The 17,646-nt window shown below is 41.1% G+C and overlaps 2 protein-coding genes across 3 annotated transcripts in view; one reads left to right on the top strand and one right to left on the bottom strand.

Moving 5' to 3' along the window:
• The window catches only part of LOC122559343 (PARP1 binding protein), a 48,466-nt gene extending 36,619 nt beyond the window's left edge, over nucleotides 1–11,847 (top strand). For both annotated transcript variants that reach the window (XM_043708752.1, XM_043708753.1), the window contains 5 exons: nucleotides 3,075–3,258; nucleotides 5,071–5,252; nucleotides 6,088–6,172; nucleotides 7,521–7,686; nucleotides 11,304–11,847. In XM_043708752.1, coding sequence (XP_043564687.1) covers nucleotides 3,075–3,258; nucleotides 5,071–5,252; nucleotides 6,088–6,172; nucleotides 7,521–7,686; nucleotides 11,304–11,608 — 922 coding nt within the window. In that variant the 3' untranslated portion in view covers nucleotides 11,609–11,847. The remainder of the gene's footprint in view (nucleotides 1–3,074; nucleotides 3,259–5,070; nucleotides 5,253–6,087; nucleotides 6,173–7,520; nucleotides 7,687–11,303) is intronic.
• Nucleotides 11,848–11,898: 51 nt separating this feature from the next.
• Nucleotides 11,899–16,722, bottom strand: pmch (pro-melanin-concentrating hormone). The gene is made up of 3 exons (XM_043708755.1): nucleotides 16,443–16,722; nucleotides 15,025–15,271; nucleotides 11,899–11,988 (listed from the first exon to the last, which is right to left on the bottom strand). Exons 1-3 carry the CDS (start codon nucleotides 16,656–16,658, stop codon nucleotides 11,939–11,941), a joined length of 513 nt encoding a protein of 170 aa, XP_043564690.1. The 5' UTR covers nucleotides 16,659–16,722; the 3' UTR covers nucleotides 11,899–11,938.
• Between the last annotated feature and the right edge of the window lie 924 nt (nucleotides 16,723–17,646).

Here is a 17,646-nt window from a genome sequence, read left to right on the forward strand (position 1 = left end):
TTAAAAACCAAGATTTGAAGTAGAAATGGGATAAATAAAAAAAGATGGGGCTAAAAGAAGTGTGAATGGTGACAGAAGAATTATTGTCAACAACTGATCTCTGATTAACAAATCAGGTGAGGCTGAGGTGTGACCTTCCAGAGGTTTATAAAATCATAAAGGGCATGGGTAGGGTAAATAGACAAGTCTTTTTTTTTCCCCCAGGGGTGGGGGAGTCCAGAACTAGAGGGCATAGATTTTGGGTGAGAGGGGAAAGACTTAAAAGGGACTAAAGGGCAAAATTTTCACACAGTGGTGCATGTATGGAATGAGCTGCCAGAGGAGATGGTGGAGGTTCGTACAATTGCAACATTTAAAAGCCATCTAGAGGGTAAATGATTAGGAAGGGTTTAGAGGGATATGTGCCAAGTGCTAGCAGATGGGACTAGATTAATTTAAGATATCTGGTAGTATGGACGGGTTAGACCGAAGCGTCTGTTTTCATGCTGTACATCTCTGACTCCTCGTTTGAGTTTATTGTTAGATGTGGAGGTGCTGGTGTTGGACTATAACCTGGTGTCATGTGACTTGAGTTTGTCCATTCCAGTCCACGTTTACTTGGTATCACAAGCTTTTGGAGTGCTGCTCCTTTGTCAGGTGACATCCTTCAGGTAGATATAGGAGACCAATGACACAAGCAGAGGAGGGACATTCTCCCTGGAGTCCTGGTCAATAGTTATCCCTCTGAAGTTACTACTAAAGTAATGGCCATTACTTTAACTAGTTGTTTGTGGGAGTTTGCTGTGTGCAAATTGGGTTGTGCATTATGACTATACTTCATTGGCTGTACTTTGTCACAATTTGAGATGTGAAAGGTGCTATATGAATGTGACTCTTTCAAAGCAGTATCTTTGCAAGTGACTCTAATGGCTTGTGCCATGAGTCCAATGTAAGCAGCTGGGAAAGAGGAATAGCTGAGTCCATCTTCCACATTACTGTTTTGCTTGGCAACTCTGGTTCTATTTGCATTTCTCTTTAAATGATCAGAACTGTGACAGTACCCTGAATTCCTAGTAAAGCTGAGGGACAGCTGCAGAATCGGAGTGCACCTTGCATTCAGTTTTTTTTTATAAACTGTCAATTATTATACAATTTGGAATTGGCCAAATAGCTTCACTGTTATGAGGTCAGGGTTGAGCTCTACCAGGTTGTAACATCATGTCCTTTCCCAAACCAAGCACCACTTTCACAGATTCCTACATGTAAAGCAACAAAATTTTAATCCTGCAAACAGCCATTTTTTAAAAATTGTCTTTTAAGTATTATCATTGTTTTATCAAAGTTTTCTCTGCATTAGTGTAAATTGCAGTGAGCAAGTCAGTGTGTGCATTTTCCTCTGTCATTTAGATAATTCCTTTGCATTTATGACTTATATTTGTGTAGTGTCTTTCAAACCCCCTGTGCATTCCAATGAGCTTTGATCAGTGTAGGAGGCACAGCAAGATCCACCACGGCCATGTGATTTCGATCAGATAATTTCTTGACCAAGTTTATTCTTGCTTGGAATCAGTAAGTTCCATCCTCTGGAGTTTAGATTGAGAGATGGCCTATCTGAAAGACAAAATTCTCAGTTAATTGTGCTGGCTGTTGAAATTGAAGTGTTCAGAATTATTGTATGTTACCCAGAGGAGGCCTATTCACAGGCTGGTCATGTTGGTGTGGGTCTGAAGGTCAAAACTGGCTAAGGGGTAGCAGATATTCCTAAATCAACAAATCAGACGATGGACAACTGTGTTAAATTCTTATCACCAGACTGATTTTTCTGGTGATGAGACAGGGCTTTTTAAAAAAAACTTTATGAATTGGTTATTGCCATGTTGAACCTGATCAACATTCACTGGATAAGGAGCTCTGTTTAACATTGTAGAACAGTTCCATAGATTCACTTTCTATTTGTCACCTGGTTTTTGTCTCCTCTCGTGTATGTCACTCTCACTCTGTGTCCCTGGGTGTGTGTCTCTCTCTCGGTCTGTCTGTTGCTGTGTTGCCAATTGCAGAGTAATTTCAGTGTATTTGCATTTCTAAAGTAATGCAATGATAGAAATCAGAATGAAATTAACTGAATTCAGAAAGCTTTTGGAGCGTGGGAGGCCGTTCAGCCCCTCTGGCCTGTCCTGATGCTCAGGTGAGGTCATGGTTGATCTGTATCCAAACTCCATCCATCAAACTTGGCTCCAGCTTTCTATACTCTTGGGTATCAACAACCCATCAATCTCCAATTCAGAGTCGATTCAGTTAACACCTGCATTTTACCGAGAGCTTCCCCCTTTTATTCTCTTTTCTCACAGTATGTGAAAGTGTATTTGTCAGTCGGGGTTATTGTTGAATAAGTGATCCTTTCATCAGTTTTGCTGACCGAGCATAAGCTGAAGAGGCAGTAATTGGTAGTAGGATTTGTCCTGCTTTTATGGGCCTCCAGTTTACACTGGCTGTTTACTTGTCCATTGCCATTGATGACCGAGTGTGGCAGGACTGCAGAGCTCAAATCTGGCCTATGGAATCACTTAGCTCTGTCTATCCTTTGCTGCTTATGCTATTGGCATACAAGTAGTCCTGTTTGGTAGCTTCAACACATTGACATTGCATTTTGAGGTATGCCTGATGCTGCCCCTGGCATGCCCTCCTGCACTCTCCATTGAACCATAGCTTTTTCTTTTAAATTCAAGATGTAATTGAAATTGCCAGCAGCTTTTGCTGGGATTTCAAGACATTAGTCAAGTCACGTTGTCCTGTTCAATTGTTCCGTGGGGGAGGTGCCAAAGAGGGGAGAATTGGAGAAAGTGATTGCAAAGGGTTGGCATTACAGCAATAGGGAGGAGAGAGGGTGTTTGAAAACTGGACTGGAATTTTGAAATCAAGATGTTTATCGATTGGTAGCCAATCCAGGTTAGTGAGTGCCTAGATGATAGCTAACTGGGACTTGTTGCTTATTAGAACATAGGTAGCAGCATTTTGGAGGAGTTCATGATGGAAGGCAGACTGGCCAGTAACTTAGTGATAGGACAACCAGAGGATAATTGTCTTTGTTTTTTTAGTGTTGCAGCTGGTCAGATCCTATCCTGCATCAAAAGGCGGCTGTTGAAGGGTAAAAGCAGCAAGAGTTCATTCTGTCTGGCCACTGAGGAGGTCTCAGAAGATCTAACGATGAGGATTAATAATGTCGTCAACGATCAGCATGAGTGCACAGATGAAATGATGACTGGCATCAGCCCTGCTCGGGTAATAGCCCTTTCTGATCAACCTCCCGTTGTTGCTTCAGGCAAATTTCCTTATGACATATCTCCCAGGGATTCTAGTTAATCCCTGGATTAGTAGCACAGCCTGACTTTTTGGATAAATGTATTCAATATTTATGCAACAAAGGATGAGCTTACTGATTTAAAATCACTTAGCAACAGGTCTCATTCTGTGCAGATGGTCTCTCTTTGACTTTCAAATTATCTGTCAGATACTTCTTAACTACTGGCTGAAACATTTTACTCCTCTTAAATCACTTTTTTTTTCCAAAGTGCATTTAAATTTTGAAGCCTCCAGTCTTGGATGTTACAAACTGATCTTTGCTTTTGCTTTTTTTTTAATTTTTGCCTTGTAAATTGAAATTTTATGAAGTTAGTAATTGAGAGGAAATAGGGTGAGGTAAATTTCAATCTGAAAGCACCAATCTTTTACGAACCCTGCTGGGATTTTATTGCAGTTAACAGAATGATCAGGTGGCTGTGTAAGCGAGCAGGAACTTGAGAGTGGTTCAGTGCAGTAAGGAAAGGATTCCCTTACTCCCATCTTAAATCTGTTGTACTGTAACACCTCACTGGACTAGTACACTGCGAATGAAGTTCCCAATCCCCACTATTTCTGTTGTCAAGTTAAAGTTTTAAAAAAGAACACCGCACTCCCCAACTTCCCTGTCTTTTAGATCCAGGTTGGCAGGAAACAAACTGGGACTACATACTTAACAAGAATTACAAATCAATAGATTCTAGCTACAGACCAACAATGTTGACATATACCTGTGCCAGCTGATGCTGCCTACAAAACTGCTCCCTACTACATGCTCCGAAACGAGAAAAGGAATGAGTATGATGAACAAATTGAAATATATGGAAGGTGAAATAATTGCACAGAGGCTGGTATCCTGTCACTAAGTCACCCTTTGTTTATGTGTGCAGTGAACTTGGGCTGTGACCCTAAACTGAGGAGACTACCTGAAGCTCCTGTTTGTTTTTTTTTAAACTGAGGAGACTCTGAATCTCTTTTTTTTTAATTAAACAAATTACAAAAGTTTACCAAAAACAGTTAACATTTACAGCTGTATTTAACAGCAATTTTACAAGGGAAAGCTCCTGTTTATATCTGTCAGCCAGGGCTCCCTGATTAGCCCAGGTTAACAGCCCCAATCAGTGATCTCATCATCAGAGATCCACGTGGCCCTGGTTCCAGTTACTCCAAAAGATGGTCCAATGTTTACAGAGTTTGCGGAGATATTTTTAAAAGGTGCATACTTTCTGTTGGCAGGAGATTCGAAGGTTATTGAGGCCGGGTGGGAGAGTAGAAGTCAGCACACTCCCTCCCTAATAGGATTGTGGGTCTGTCCACAGCACATGGGCTACAACACAGTTCTGGAAGGCAGCTTACCCTCCATAACCATCTCTCAATTAGGGATGGGTAACAAGTGTTGGCCCATTTAGGGATTCCCATGAATGAAATAAAAAATGCCATACAGATCAGCCATAATCTTACAGAATAGTCAAATGGACTCGCAGGGCAGAATAGCCTTCCTTCTATTTTGTAAGTTTGCATATCTTCTCAATTTATGAATCTGGAATTTGCTGCCTTAGAAAGCCAGTGGGAGCGGTTTCGGTATTAAAGGGAATTGATTAAATACATGAAAAGCAAACTTTTGCAGAGCTCTGTGGGTGGGACTCATTAGGACAGTTCCAGCAAAGAGCCAGCACACCTGTGGTTGCCTGAATGTTTGTTTCTTTTTATTTTACAATTGGTCTTATTCTTTCCTTTGGTAAATACTTTTGTTAGCCCAAGGTTTATGCTATCAACCATGCCACAGCATACGGTGGTCGGAGAACGGTGAAAGCTTTGATAGCGCTGCTGGATGAAGAAGCCGCTCGGCCTCCAAGTGAAGGCAAGGCTGAGCTGCTCTATGGCACTGAACAACCTGACAGCATCTTTGGCGTTCCATGCATGCTGACCCTGTTCAGGTATGAGGCTGCTTTATATTTCAGTTAACATTGATTAATAAGGAAAGAACTGCCAGTTAAGTAGTTCCTGAAATGCTGCCACCTTTTGTTATATATAAAACACAAACAGCGTCATTAGCACAAAGCAAGCTCTCCACTACTAACCCGATTATGTTGATTGAGGGATGACCATTGTCCAGGATACCAGGGTGACCTTTTTTTGTTCTTCAAGTTATTGTCGCTGACTCTTTCACATCCACCCAGAAAAGCAGCAATGTTTTTTGTTTGCAGCTGATAGTTGTCCCTCTGACTGTGCAGTCTGAGGGTGGATTGTATGCTCAAGTTTTGGGAATGGAGTTGGACCCCAAATTCTTTGTGACTCTGAACTGACTTGGAGGCACAGTTGGCATTTTACAGTTGATACAAAGAACAGAAGTCTGTACCACACAACCATTCATCAATAGGAGTTCCCCCCTGAGCCCCCATACCATCCTAACTTGGAAATATATCACCATTTGTTTAGTGTAACTGGGTCAAAACTGTACCCACTGCACGTGGACAGCAGCGGTTCAAGAAGGCAGCTCACCAGCACCTTAAGGGCAACTAGGGATGAGTGTCTCTTCCTTTCCCTTAATGTCTTGAGACTGACCTTTTGACCAAACCTTGCTTTAATTGCAATATTCTACTCTCCACATTAATGTTTCCTGAAACTGTCAGTGCATATGCTCCTCATTTAGCTTCTCCCATTTTGCATTGTGGCTGATAGTTGGCACCTTGATGGTAGACTCAGGATCACAGAATGCCACCTCACTAACCTCTCTGCAGTTAATCCTTTCAAATCATCTCTCTATTCTAGGTCTCCAACTCAATCAAGCAGCTTATTGCCAAAACCTTTGTACCATCGTGTTCAGAAAAGAATTCAGAAAGAGAGCCTTGCCAAGGTATTGTTAAACTTTACTACATTAAGCTAATATCGTTGATTACATTACAGCAATGATCATTATTTTCAATTATGAAATCCTGCTGTGCACTCATTGATTCATCTTAATGTCATTTTCTAAAAACAAATAGGAATATTTCTGTGGTTTTACTCATCCCAAGTGTAATGGGAGACTTTTTTCTTTTTTTTTTAAAGCTTTTGCCAGCAGTTCTTGGGCAGACCTTACCGTACTTTTACAGAAGATCTATTTAATCAGGCTCCTTGGGTTTATTTTATTGAATTCTTTGTCTGCAATCCAAAGTGAATAGAACATTTTTCTCCAGAGCTAAGGTGGTCTTGTCTGTCACCAGTGATACTCTTTCTGGCTGCTATTGTGGGACATTATTCCTCCTTGCTTTCTACAACTTGTCTGGCAGCATCTGGAGACCATGGGTCAAGACCCAGGGCAGAGATTGGGATATGTAAACTAGACTGGCAGTGCAGTGCCAAGGGACCGTGGTGCTGATGGAGGGTCAGTGCTATTGTCACTGCCTTGCCCGAATTGCTACTATCAAGCCTATTCCATCCTTTCATAAATGTGAAGCACTCCTGACAATCATGTACAAATGAAGTCATCTTTGTATATTGATAGTTCATTTTTTTTCTTAAGGTTGGGGGAGTGTTATAAGATGTGCCTTTAAGAAAGATTTGTTCTGTTTTTCTTTTGAAAGGAAATGGTATAAACTAGGAGCCAAGTTGTCTGCTCAGAGCCTAACAATGCAGCTAGCTTTAGGTTTGAAAAAAAAAAGTTGGAACAATAGAAGCAGCAAGAAAGGGGTGGAGTCAAGCTCCCACAGAACCAGGATTTTAGTTTGACATTCAGTCGCTGTTGGGGTTTGGAAGCTGCTATACATGTCTCCTTGCTGCAGAAAAGCACTTCAGTTCTCGGTCCGAGTTTTCTCTTAATGCTCTGTCTTGAACTAGAGAATTGCATGTGAGAAAATCTATTTTATTGAATTTGCCTTTGCCAAGGGTGTGATTATGTGATTGTTACTATATTACAACATTTACTGTTTAGTCATGAACTAATTTATTAGTCTGCTAAGTTTTCCAGTAGAGTTAGCCAGGTCCAATTCTTATTTCTTTTGTTTGTATCTTAGCATAAGAATAAAGTATGTTTTACTTTAAGCCAGGCAGTTTGACCAATTGATTTACATCTGGAACACAATGCTTTACAGTTGCCTTTTTAAAAAATAAAAAGGCTAGGTTCTAGGCTATCTTAAAATATTTTGAGGGGGTTTTGTCTTCCCCACAACACGGGACAGCTATGTGTTCAGTGCCACCAATGAGATTTTATTTGAATATTTCAGGTGAAGCATACTTTAATCAAGTCACAGTTCTCTTGTACATATAAAGAGGAATCTGCAGCAAGCATCAAACATTGTGATGATCTCCGCTTTGGCCAGGCTCCAACTTGTGTCCAACCTGCACCAAGACCAGCTGTCACGATGTTCTGTGATGATGAATCTGTTGAAGGTAAAGGGATAGCATCATAAATCTTTTTTTTTTTACTTAAGACAAAAATCACCAGGTTGAAAATTTTCTGTCCACTATCTTTGCTTGTCAGCCTCTTTATGTCAGCACTGACTATTGTCAGTTACTATGCCAGTACCTCCCTTTCAATTCTCCTGTGTCAACGGTCACAGTGCAGTTGCAAATTTTGACCACTGGAAAACCCTACAGGGTTAACATTCTCTTCACAGCAACTTGTGCCCAAAGCAACTTGTTAATCAATTGACTGTGGAGAAACTCCATAGGGAATTTACAGCTGAGATCTTCGAGGCCCATATTACTGTAGTATTGTAAAGTTGCAGGTCTTTGTGTGATGCAAAATGTTTTGATGTTTGCTATTTCTGCTCTTTCCTATTGTGTGGCTGAGTACACACGTGATAAATATTGTGCAAAATGTTTTAAATTCCTTGACAAAATCGGCTGCACACAATGATTTAGCTTTTAAAGGGACTGTTACATATTACTTCCAGCTTTCCTTTCAATTTCTGGGAGACCTGTGGGCTGTTGGTTTAGTGTTGCTGTAGTTGCTGTTAAATCCAAAAACTAGAACACCTTTTCGAGCCAAAGTGGGATGAGAATGAGGAGTGGTTGAGTAAACAGCAATTGGAAAGGGCTATATGTCTGATGAGGCAAGGTTGGACAGGCGAGACTTTTATCCACCAGAGTAAAAACTGATTTAATTGAAACAGAAAAGGTCCTACCGTTTTGACTGGTTGGATGTGGTAAAGCGATCCCCTCTTGTGGGGGAACCTTGAACCAAGGATTGCCGTTTCAAAATAAGTAGGGTCACTGTTTAAGACAGGTGAGGATTTTTTCTGTTTGAATCTTTTGGAAATGTTTGAAAACGTAGACACAACCTTTGACTGCCTTGCTTATCAAGAATATCGGGGGTAGAGCATGAATGGGGGGAAATCTGATCCACCATGATCAAATTGAATAGTGGAACAGTCTTTAGGGACTGGGTGGTCTACTCTTGATCCTTTGTTAGAATAGATACATTTTAAGGGGAAGCTGAATAAACACCAAGGAGAAAGAAATAGAATATGTTGATGAAGTTTTTATTATATTTACTCATGGCTGGTGAAATTTGAACTTAATAAAATTCTAGAAGAGAAAGGTATTTTAATGATGACCATCAATCCTTTTTAAAAAAAAAAACTAATTTACTGAAACCCTCCAGAGAAGGAGATCTGCCATCCTTAAACAGTCTGGCTGGGCCACCATTTACTGCCCATTCCTACTATCCAGACGGTCAAACCCATTGCTGTGTGACTGGAGTCCAGTTTGATCAGACCAGGTAAGGATGGCAGATTTCCTTGCCTGGAGGTTTCCAATGAATCAGATGGGTTTTTAGTTGGTCATCATTAGAGTAGCTTTATATTCCTGAATTTTAATAAATTCAAATTTGACCAGCCATGGTGGAAATAGAACAAATTTGGGTGTGAGGCAGCTACTATGATGTATAAATGCTGCATGAAACTGATTGCAAGCATACGTGTGTACACACACCTGCATCTCCCCAAAGTGACAATTCCATGGGAGAGTGGATTGCCCACTTTCATCCATTCTACTTTCTAACTCACCCCAAACAATGCAGGAGCTTACTAAGTAATTAATGATCTCAAATATGCAACATTTTTGGGAAGTAATCTTGGAATACATGGGTGCTAGTTTTCCCAAACATAGATAAATAGCAAAGTAGTGCAAGTCTTAGTGTTAGAGCTGAAATACAGGAGGACAGGGTGTTAAACCTTAGAGCCTTAGACAGTGGGTGAGAGCTCCCCAATAGAGATGTATGAAAATGGAATGGTTAAACTTCACCTCATGCAAGAGAATGTGGGACAACAGTTGATGGAAAACCAGTTAAGGTCTGCTGTTAGGAAGTCCTCCTTCATGTAGGAGTTATTTAACACTGGGATAATCTCCTCTGTGGGGTCATGTCACACTCCTCAGAAGCTATTTGATTGGCTGTTTGGAAATGATTTCCACCAGCAGGAGTGTCGGTAAGCAGAGGACACAACAACTTGGATTGATGCAGCACCTTAGATTGGTCAAACATCCCAATGTTGTTCAGGAGAGTTTTCAGGGAAAAAGGAAAAAGTCTGAGCCACAGAAGCAGACTTTAAGGCAGGTGACCAAAGGTTTTTGCCAAAGAGATGGATTTTTCAGAAGTTCATAAGATGTAGGAGCAGAATGAGGCCATTCAGCCCATTGAGACTGCTCTACCTTTCAATCATGGCTGATATATTTCTCACTCCCATTTTCCTGCCTTCTCCCCATAACCCTTCAACCGAATACCAATGAAAAATCCAACTCCTCCTTCTTAAATGTACTCCTTGTCCCAGCATCCAACCCACTTTGGGGTTGCAAATTCCACAGATTCGCAACTGTTTTAAATTTGTTACCCCTTATCCTAAGGCTATGACGTCTCACCTGAGAACGCCCACAAGAGAAAGCATCTGCTCCACATCTATTTTATCCACACCTTTTATCATCTTGAATACCTCAATTTGATCTTCCCTCATTCTTCTAAATTCCAGTGAATAAAGTACTAAAGGGTGAGAGTTAGAGGTTTGGGTCAGGAATTCCAGATCTTAAGCAAAATAAGCTGTGGAATTCTTTACTGTAGAAGGCTGACAGGGCTGGGCCATTAAATCTATTCAAGGCTGAGAGATTTTTAATCAGGAAAGGAATCCAGGGTTATGGGGGAAAGGCAGGAAAGTGGAGTTGTGGGAGATCAGATCTGCACTTGGAGTATTGCATCCGGTTCTTTTCACTGCATTATAGGAAGGATGTGGAAGCTTTGGAAAGGGTTCAGGGGAGATTTACTAGGATGTTGCCTGGTATGGAGAGAAGGTCTTACGAGGAAGGGCTGAAGGACTTGAGGCTCTTTTCATTAGAAAGAAGGTTGAAAGGTGACTCCTTAGAGACATCCTAAGATAATCAGAGGGTTAGATAAGGTGGACAGTGAGAGCCTTTCCTCAGATGAAGGCTAACATGAGGGGACATAGCTTTAAATTGAGGGGTGATAGATATAGGACAGATATCAGAGGTAGTTTCTTTACTTGGAGTACTAGGGGCATGGAATGCAGTGCCTGCAACAGTAGTAGACTCATTAATTTTAAGAGCATTTAAATGGTCATTGGATAAACATATGGATGACAATGGAATAGTGTAGGTGAGATGGGCTTCAGATTGGTTTCACAGGTTGGTGCAACATTGAGGGCCGAAGGGCCTGTACTGCGCTGTAATGTTCTATCACCCCAAATCTCATTGAATGATGGACTGAACTCAATGGGCTGAATGGCCTACTTCTGCTCCTATATAGAATATTATGGCTTTCAGGCAGCAAGTTGTTACAACCTGGAATTTTGAAAATAGGAATTTTGCGTAAAGATACAGAAGAATTTTGCAGGGCTAAATCCGTGGGATATGGCTGTCGTTGGTTTAGCCAGCGTTTATTACCCATCCTTAAATGCACTGGAGAAATGTTGAGTAATTTACTTTATAATTTAAAATTTGCAAGTTGCCTGGCATTGTCTAATTTTAAGATTTCCCTCCTCTTCTCTGTTCCCTTCAAGTTGAATCCTCTCAAATATTACCACCATCGGCAGGACAGTTGGAATTACCAAGGAAACGAGGACATGAAGCAATTCTCGGGAAAGCTAGGAATGAGGAAGTTGGAAATCGGAAAGGCAGCAGGAAGGTGTCAAAGCGGAAATGCATGGAATTTGATAATGATATGGGCTGTGAAAATGAACTACCTAACTGTCCCCCTGCCTCACTGGAGAGGAAAATGGGGAAGACTACAAAGACTGTCCGAACTAAGGCCAAGAATAAGTTAATTGCCGGACAATCAAAACTCACCAATTTCTTTAGGGTTTAGGATTTTTTTCTGTCCTCTTTTCAAAACTAGATGAGATTTTCAAATGTCAAGTCATTGATCAGTTGTGTAATTTGTGTGAACTTGTTTTCAAAATGCAGTACGCAGGCAACACTCTTGTGATTTATGAACGTAGAATGTTCAAAATTTTATTTTTTTTAAATACACTAAAGTTCAAGAACAATTTCAGCTTAAAGCTTTCACTGTTTAAAAGATGCAGAATAAATTACATGAAAGTCTAAGTGCACAGTTTCAATCACTTATGAATGCACAGTCACAGTCCGATAACGGGGTGTTAAAGTTTCACCAAATATTGAGGCTGTAACCAGGCCGTCAGTTTTGCCAGCAGGGTCGATAAACTCTTCCCAGCATGCAACGGAGCACTGTGTGATAGAGGAAAGAAAATAGAAAGAGTTGAGAATGAGATCCTGGACTGCAGCTTGTTGTACCTTTTTTGAATTGGGACTTGAACCCAAGGTCTTCTGAGTCCACTGAAGTAGCAATCCTCAGGCTTTTTCTCCAATACAGTTAGACCCTTCCAAATGATACTGTCTCGAAAGGGAATGTTATAAGGCCACAGTAATGGATTTGTACATCCTTGTTTTTTAGATTACAGTGTGGAAACAGGCCCTTCGGCCCAACAAGTCCATACCGACCCGCCGAAGCGAAACCCACCCATACATTTTACCCATAACCTAACACTACGGGCAATTTAGTATGGCCAATTCACCTGACCCTGCACATCTTTGGACTGTGGGAGGAAACCGGAGCACCCGGAGGAAACCCACGCAGACACGGGGAGAATGTGCAAACTCCACACAGTCGCCTGAGGCGGGAATTGAACCCGGGTCTCTGGCGCTGTGAGGCAGCAGTGCTAACCACTGTGCCACCGTTCCGCCCACAGATTGTGTTTAGATAAAGGGGTGAACTAATTGATGTGGTTGATTTAATACATTTTAAGCCTGCTCCTGGGCCTAGTTTAAGTGGTCAACTGATCTAGGCATTAGGCCATGCAGGGGAGAGTCATTCCCTACTATCTGCCCCTCTTGAGGGTGGCTTGGTGGTCAGCACTGTTGCCTCAGCACCAGGGACCTGGGTTCGATTTCACCCTCCAGTGATTGTCTGTCTGTCTGTCTGTCTGTCTGTCTGTCTTTCCTCCTACAGTCCAAAGATGCACAGGTTAGGGTGGATTGGCCATGCTGCATTACCCCATGTTCAGGGATGTGTAGATTGTGCGTAGGCTGTAGGGAAATGCAGGGATAGGGTAGTGGGATGCTTTTCGGAGGGTCACTGTGGACTCATTGGGTTGAATGGCCTGTTTCCAGACTATAGGGACTCTAAGATTTTTCAGAGTATATGTTTGTGCCTGGGTGCCCAGGCATGGGAGGGAGCATCCAGTGCCTGTGAGACAATTAGAGATGGGCACCGTAAGGGCTGGCGTGCGTTCTCTTTCCCTGCTAACACCATTTTAATTTAATCTTCTTCGTCTCATCCTTCTCTGCCTTCACTTTTGTTGTTGCTTTGCCCCTGCAGTGCTTGTTAATTGTTGATTTGGTGAATAGATTATTTGGGTGGTGGGTTACCTTTATTTTCAAAAAAAAAAAAGTAACGGCACTTATGGGTAGAAACACTCTCGCCTGGTTGCGGGTGTCTGGGAGAGTCTAGAACGTCTAAATTGGGAACAGGAATAGGCCATTCAGCCCTCCAGCATGCTCTGCTAGTCAATAAGACCATGGTGGATTTGTTTGTGTATCGGATGCTTGTTCCTGTCTATCCCTCCTGTAACCTTTTAGATTCTGAGTAGGCAGGGAATCAATCTAGAACCACCTACATAAAGCAAAACAAGGCACTTTAATCTTAAGATGAAAGCCAGGTCATTTGGAACTACAGTCAGGAAGCACTCCCTTTATATAAGGAGTTGTGGGGATCTGGAACACTCTCTTTAACCCTCCAACAATCTCTTGAAACTGAGTGGGTTGTAGTGTGGGGATGGCGGGGGAGAGCTTGGGTGAATCAATTGAAATTTTCAAAACAAAACCTTGGATATTTGGATCTCGGTTTTACTGGATGGGTAGATGGAGTCCAGATACACATCAACTGTAATCAAAATGAATGACCACTGACTTGAGGGGCTGAAATGGCTTCCTCTTGTCCCAGTGCTCTGCTTTTGGAGGTAACATCTTTCATACAAGAGACATTAAATCAAGGCCCTGAACCACACATTAGATGCTGACAATCCCAAGGCAGTATTTTGAAAAAAAAAACAAGCAATTTCTGTCTGGTGACCTGCCCAACACAACTTAGAGTAACAGACACAAAATGTTGAGACATTGCAGTTTTTGTTTGATGCTGTAACAGTATTAATGAGAGTTGATTTTGGAAAGCCCTATTATGGATACAAAGAGCTATGCTCTTTCATCAACTCTCTTAATGGTATAATTTTGAATTTTCAGTCCCACTGCTGCGCAGATATATGTGGGAGCCAGATTTCCAACATCTGTGTTTTACAACTGCCAGGATGGTAAACAGTCAGTTAAATTTTGACTTGGGACTGATATAGAGAATAGGTGCAGGGTTAGGCCATTTGAACTTTCACCATTATCCAGTTTGATTGTGGCTAGTCTCTCAGTTTCAGTATCCCATTCCCATTTTCCCTCCATACCCCATGCTCCCTTTAGCTGTACGGGCCACGTCCAGCTCCCTCTTAAATATACCTAGCTTGAATATAATGCTGCCAGACTTTGATTTTAATTTCTCATCTGAAAGGTGAACCTGCTAGTGTGCAGCACTCCCTCAGTACTGTGTTGCCTCATTGACTGAGGTCCTGTGCCTAAGGAATGTGTGAAAGAGGTATTTATTTGGCCATTATGTTGAATGACAAGGTGGATTTGGTGGGCTGAATGGCCTACTCAACAGTTGTATCCTGCACTTTGCTCTGCTACCCTGTTGCACTTCTATGGTGCTAACTTCCTGTGAAGCACATAAGACAACACTTTGTCACCTGTACAGAGGTACAGTGCAGTAATACATCAAATAAAATCCTATTCATATTCCTACATTCAACACCAGGTTTTGAGCTTCCCCCCCCAATTCTTATGTGGGTGCCAAAATGACACTAAAAATGATGTGATTGGTGTTTGTTCGCCAGCCTACATACTAGTATGGGGTAAACAGTTCTGGCCATTTGCAGTTTTGGACAGACTGGATTCATCTAGAAAAGTGACACTCTGGGGTCAGTCACCACAGGAGATAAAACCACTGCATAATTTATCCACCAGCTACAGAAGCTTTGGAAAATGAAGCAAATTTGTGTGAATCAAAATTAAAACCGATGCAGATTGCTCAATTAATAATATTCTGCGACTTGCCCATCTTCCCCCAGTATATCAACTCAACAGCCATTTCAGCATACCACTTACTGTCAAAATCTCTCCTGCCCACAGGAAGCAGAGCTCCATTTTCTCCATCGTTATTGGCTCGATGTGCCTCTAACATCTCAAACTGTTCCAGTTGATTGGAGTTTTCAGGAGCATCCATCCTCTTGGCTGAGAGGTACAGAGGCTTTTTCATTGGCTCATGCAAGGTGAAAAGTCGTTTAAATAATCTCTGGCCAGCAGTCATAAAAGGTGGTTGAATAATTTTGGGGTCCATTCCAAAACCTAAATCCTAGACCAAAGACAAGAGTGATTTTTGCAACAACAAAAACATGCATTTTCTAGCACATTCTGTGTGGACAGAACACCCTGAGGTCATTTCAAAGGATTGTAAAGTGGGCAAACTGAACATCAATCCAAAGATAGAGACCTTACAGTAGGCAAAACAATTATGATCTGTGTCACTGACTTTAAGACCGAGTCGTAGAGATATGCAACATAGAAACAGACCCTTCGCTCCAGCTCTTCCATGCTGACCAGATATCCTAAATTAATCTAGTCCCAATTGCCAGCATTGGCCCATATCCCTGTAAACCCTTCCTATCCAAATCCTTTTAAAAACTGTAATTGTACCAGCCTCCATCACTTCCTCTGGCAGCTCATTCCATACACACACTACCTTCTGCATGAAAACATTGCCCGTTAGGTCCCTTTTAAATCTTTCCCCGCTCAGTCTTGATCTATACCCACTAGTTTATAAACTTCTATAGGGTCACCCCTCAGCCTCCGACACTCAAGGGAAAACAGCCCCAGCCTACTCAGTCTGTTAACCATGCAACCCCAGCAATATCCTTGTAAATCTTTTCTGAACCCTTTCAAGTTTAACAAAGGGACAAGTGGAGAACTATCAGAGAGGGAGCTATAAAGGCAGACAGTGGGATGTGGGAAGTCTAGAGTAACTGGAACTCTTCTTACAATAGAGAAAGCCTTTTTTAAAAAAAAGTAATAATGGTAGTGAACAAAGTTGCAAGCATTTCATAGAATATGTAACAAGAAATTGTTTCCAGAAGATCAGTAACTAGGGGGCACAGATTTAAGATAATTACTATTAGATATAGTGCAGGAGCTGAGAAAAAATTGTGAGCTGGCATGTTTTACCTATAGAAACCGATATAATAGGAACTATAAAATGAGAATTGGTTAAATATACACAACGAGCCAAATAGCCCTCTGGCAGTGGAAATGGTTTTCCTTATTTGTCCCATTAAGACTACTCCTCAAACAAGAGGGAGCTGCTCATTCTCCCAAATAACTTCCTGATGTGTCCTTGAAGGCTGAAGGAGCAAATAAACATTTAACAACTTATGTTAAAACATTTTAAGGTTAATTGAACACATTTTCCTTCTGATAATGAAAGAATCAGTTAAATATTTTAAGCAAAAGTTTACTGCGATAAGTCATACTTCTGAGTTTACTTTGTCCGGTTCCAGGAGCTGATAGGGTTTGAACAAGCCTGAAGACCTCGGTTGCTTTGGTAGACCAGCGTTTGCCAATATTTCTTGGTTAAAGTCATTCTGCAGCACCTTGCTTTCTTCCAATTGTCCCACAGCAGATGAAATGGTGAGTTCTGCAGAGAACAACACAGAAATAAACAGAGCTATGTAAACCGAGGCATTCATTCTTGCACTAATCCTGCCTCAAGCTAAAGGTGTTTTCTGTACAGAACCTGAGGCACCTGAGAGGAGACAAGTCTCCCTTTTTATCCTTTTACCTTCATTAATCGGCCTCCTGCAGAAACCCATCTAGGGGACCAGGTATGTCATATCTGAAAGATTGGAAGCTGATTCATCACCCCAAGAGGCGAACTGATCATTTTCTTCAATCTAAATCCCTAATGAGTTTCTTTCAATTGCAGCCTTCAGATATCTAAATCAGCAGCAGTCTTAATGAATAGAATGGGATCCATAAAGCCAAAAAGGAAGGTTATGCTTTTGTCTAAAGAGTGACACATTAACATATTCAATTTACAACACCAGCTTTAAAAGATACTTGAAGAAAATCCATCCTGTTCCCTTTTATCTTGAATATCATAGACATGATCAATTGGACAAAGAATGTAAGTTTCATTATGAAATCTTGCTAATCCCTGGAAGATTTATTTTTAAGTGTTTTGGAGAAGTACTTTTTATCTATAAAACTTCTGAAGGTAAAAAATAAAGAACTTAATAAAACTTAAAAAATTGATTTTAAAAATTCATTAGCTAAGTTACTGCTCTGCTGCAATGTTGGAAAAATTTTCAACATTGAATATTGATAATTGGGTCCTTTAAAGTAAGAGGTCACATCTGGAACTGGTTTGTGCCATGACTATTTTTGATTTTACAAGGTGATTATTTAGAGGTGGTTATTAATTTCAGATTTATTTATTTGTATGGTTTCGATATATAAATAAATCAGAGTTTTGATCTTCTTATTTCAAACCAGAGCAATAACCTTTGTATAATGGACCATTTTGTAAAAAGATTGTTTGAGGTAATGGGAGGACTGACAAGGCAAGAGAGTACATGTGAATGGTAGGATTCTAGGAAGTATGCAGGATAAGAGGAACTGTGGTGTGTACATCCACAGATCCCTGAATGCATCCAGACAGGGAGTAACAGAGGCAGG

This window comes from Chiloscyllium plagiosum, chromosome 19 (genome assembly GCF_004010195.1).
Source record: "Chiloscyllium plagiosum isolate BGI_BamShark_2017 chromosome 19, ASM401019v2, whole genome shotgun sequence".
Classification (NCBI taxonomy): Eukaryota; Metazoa; Chordata; class Chondrichthyes; order Orectolobiformes; family Hemiscylliidae; genus Chiloscyllium; species Chiloscyllium plagiosum.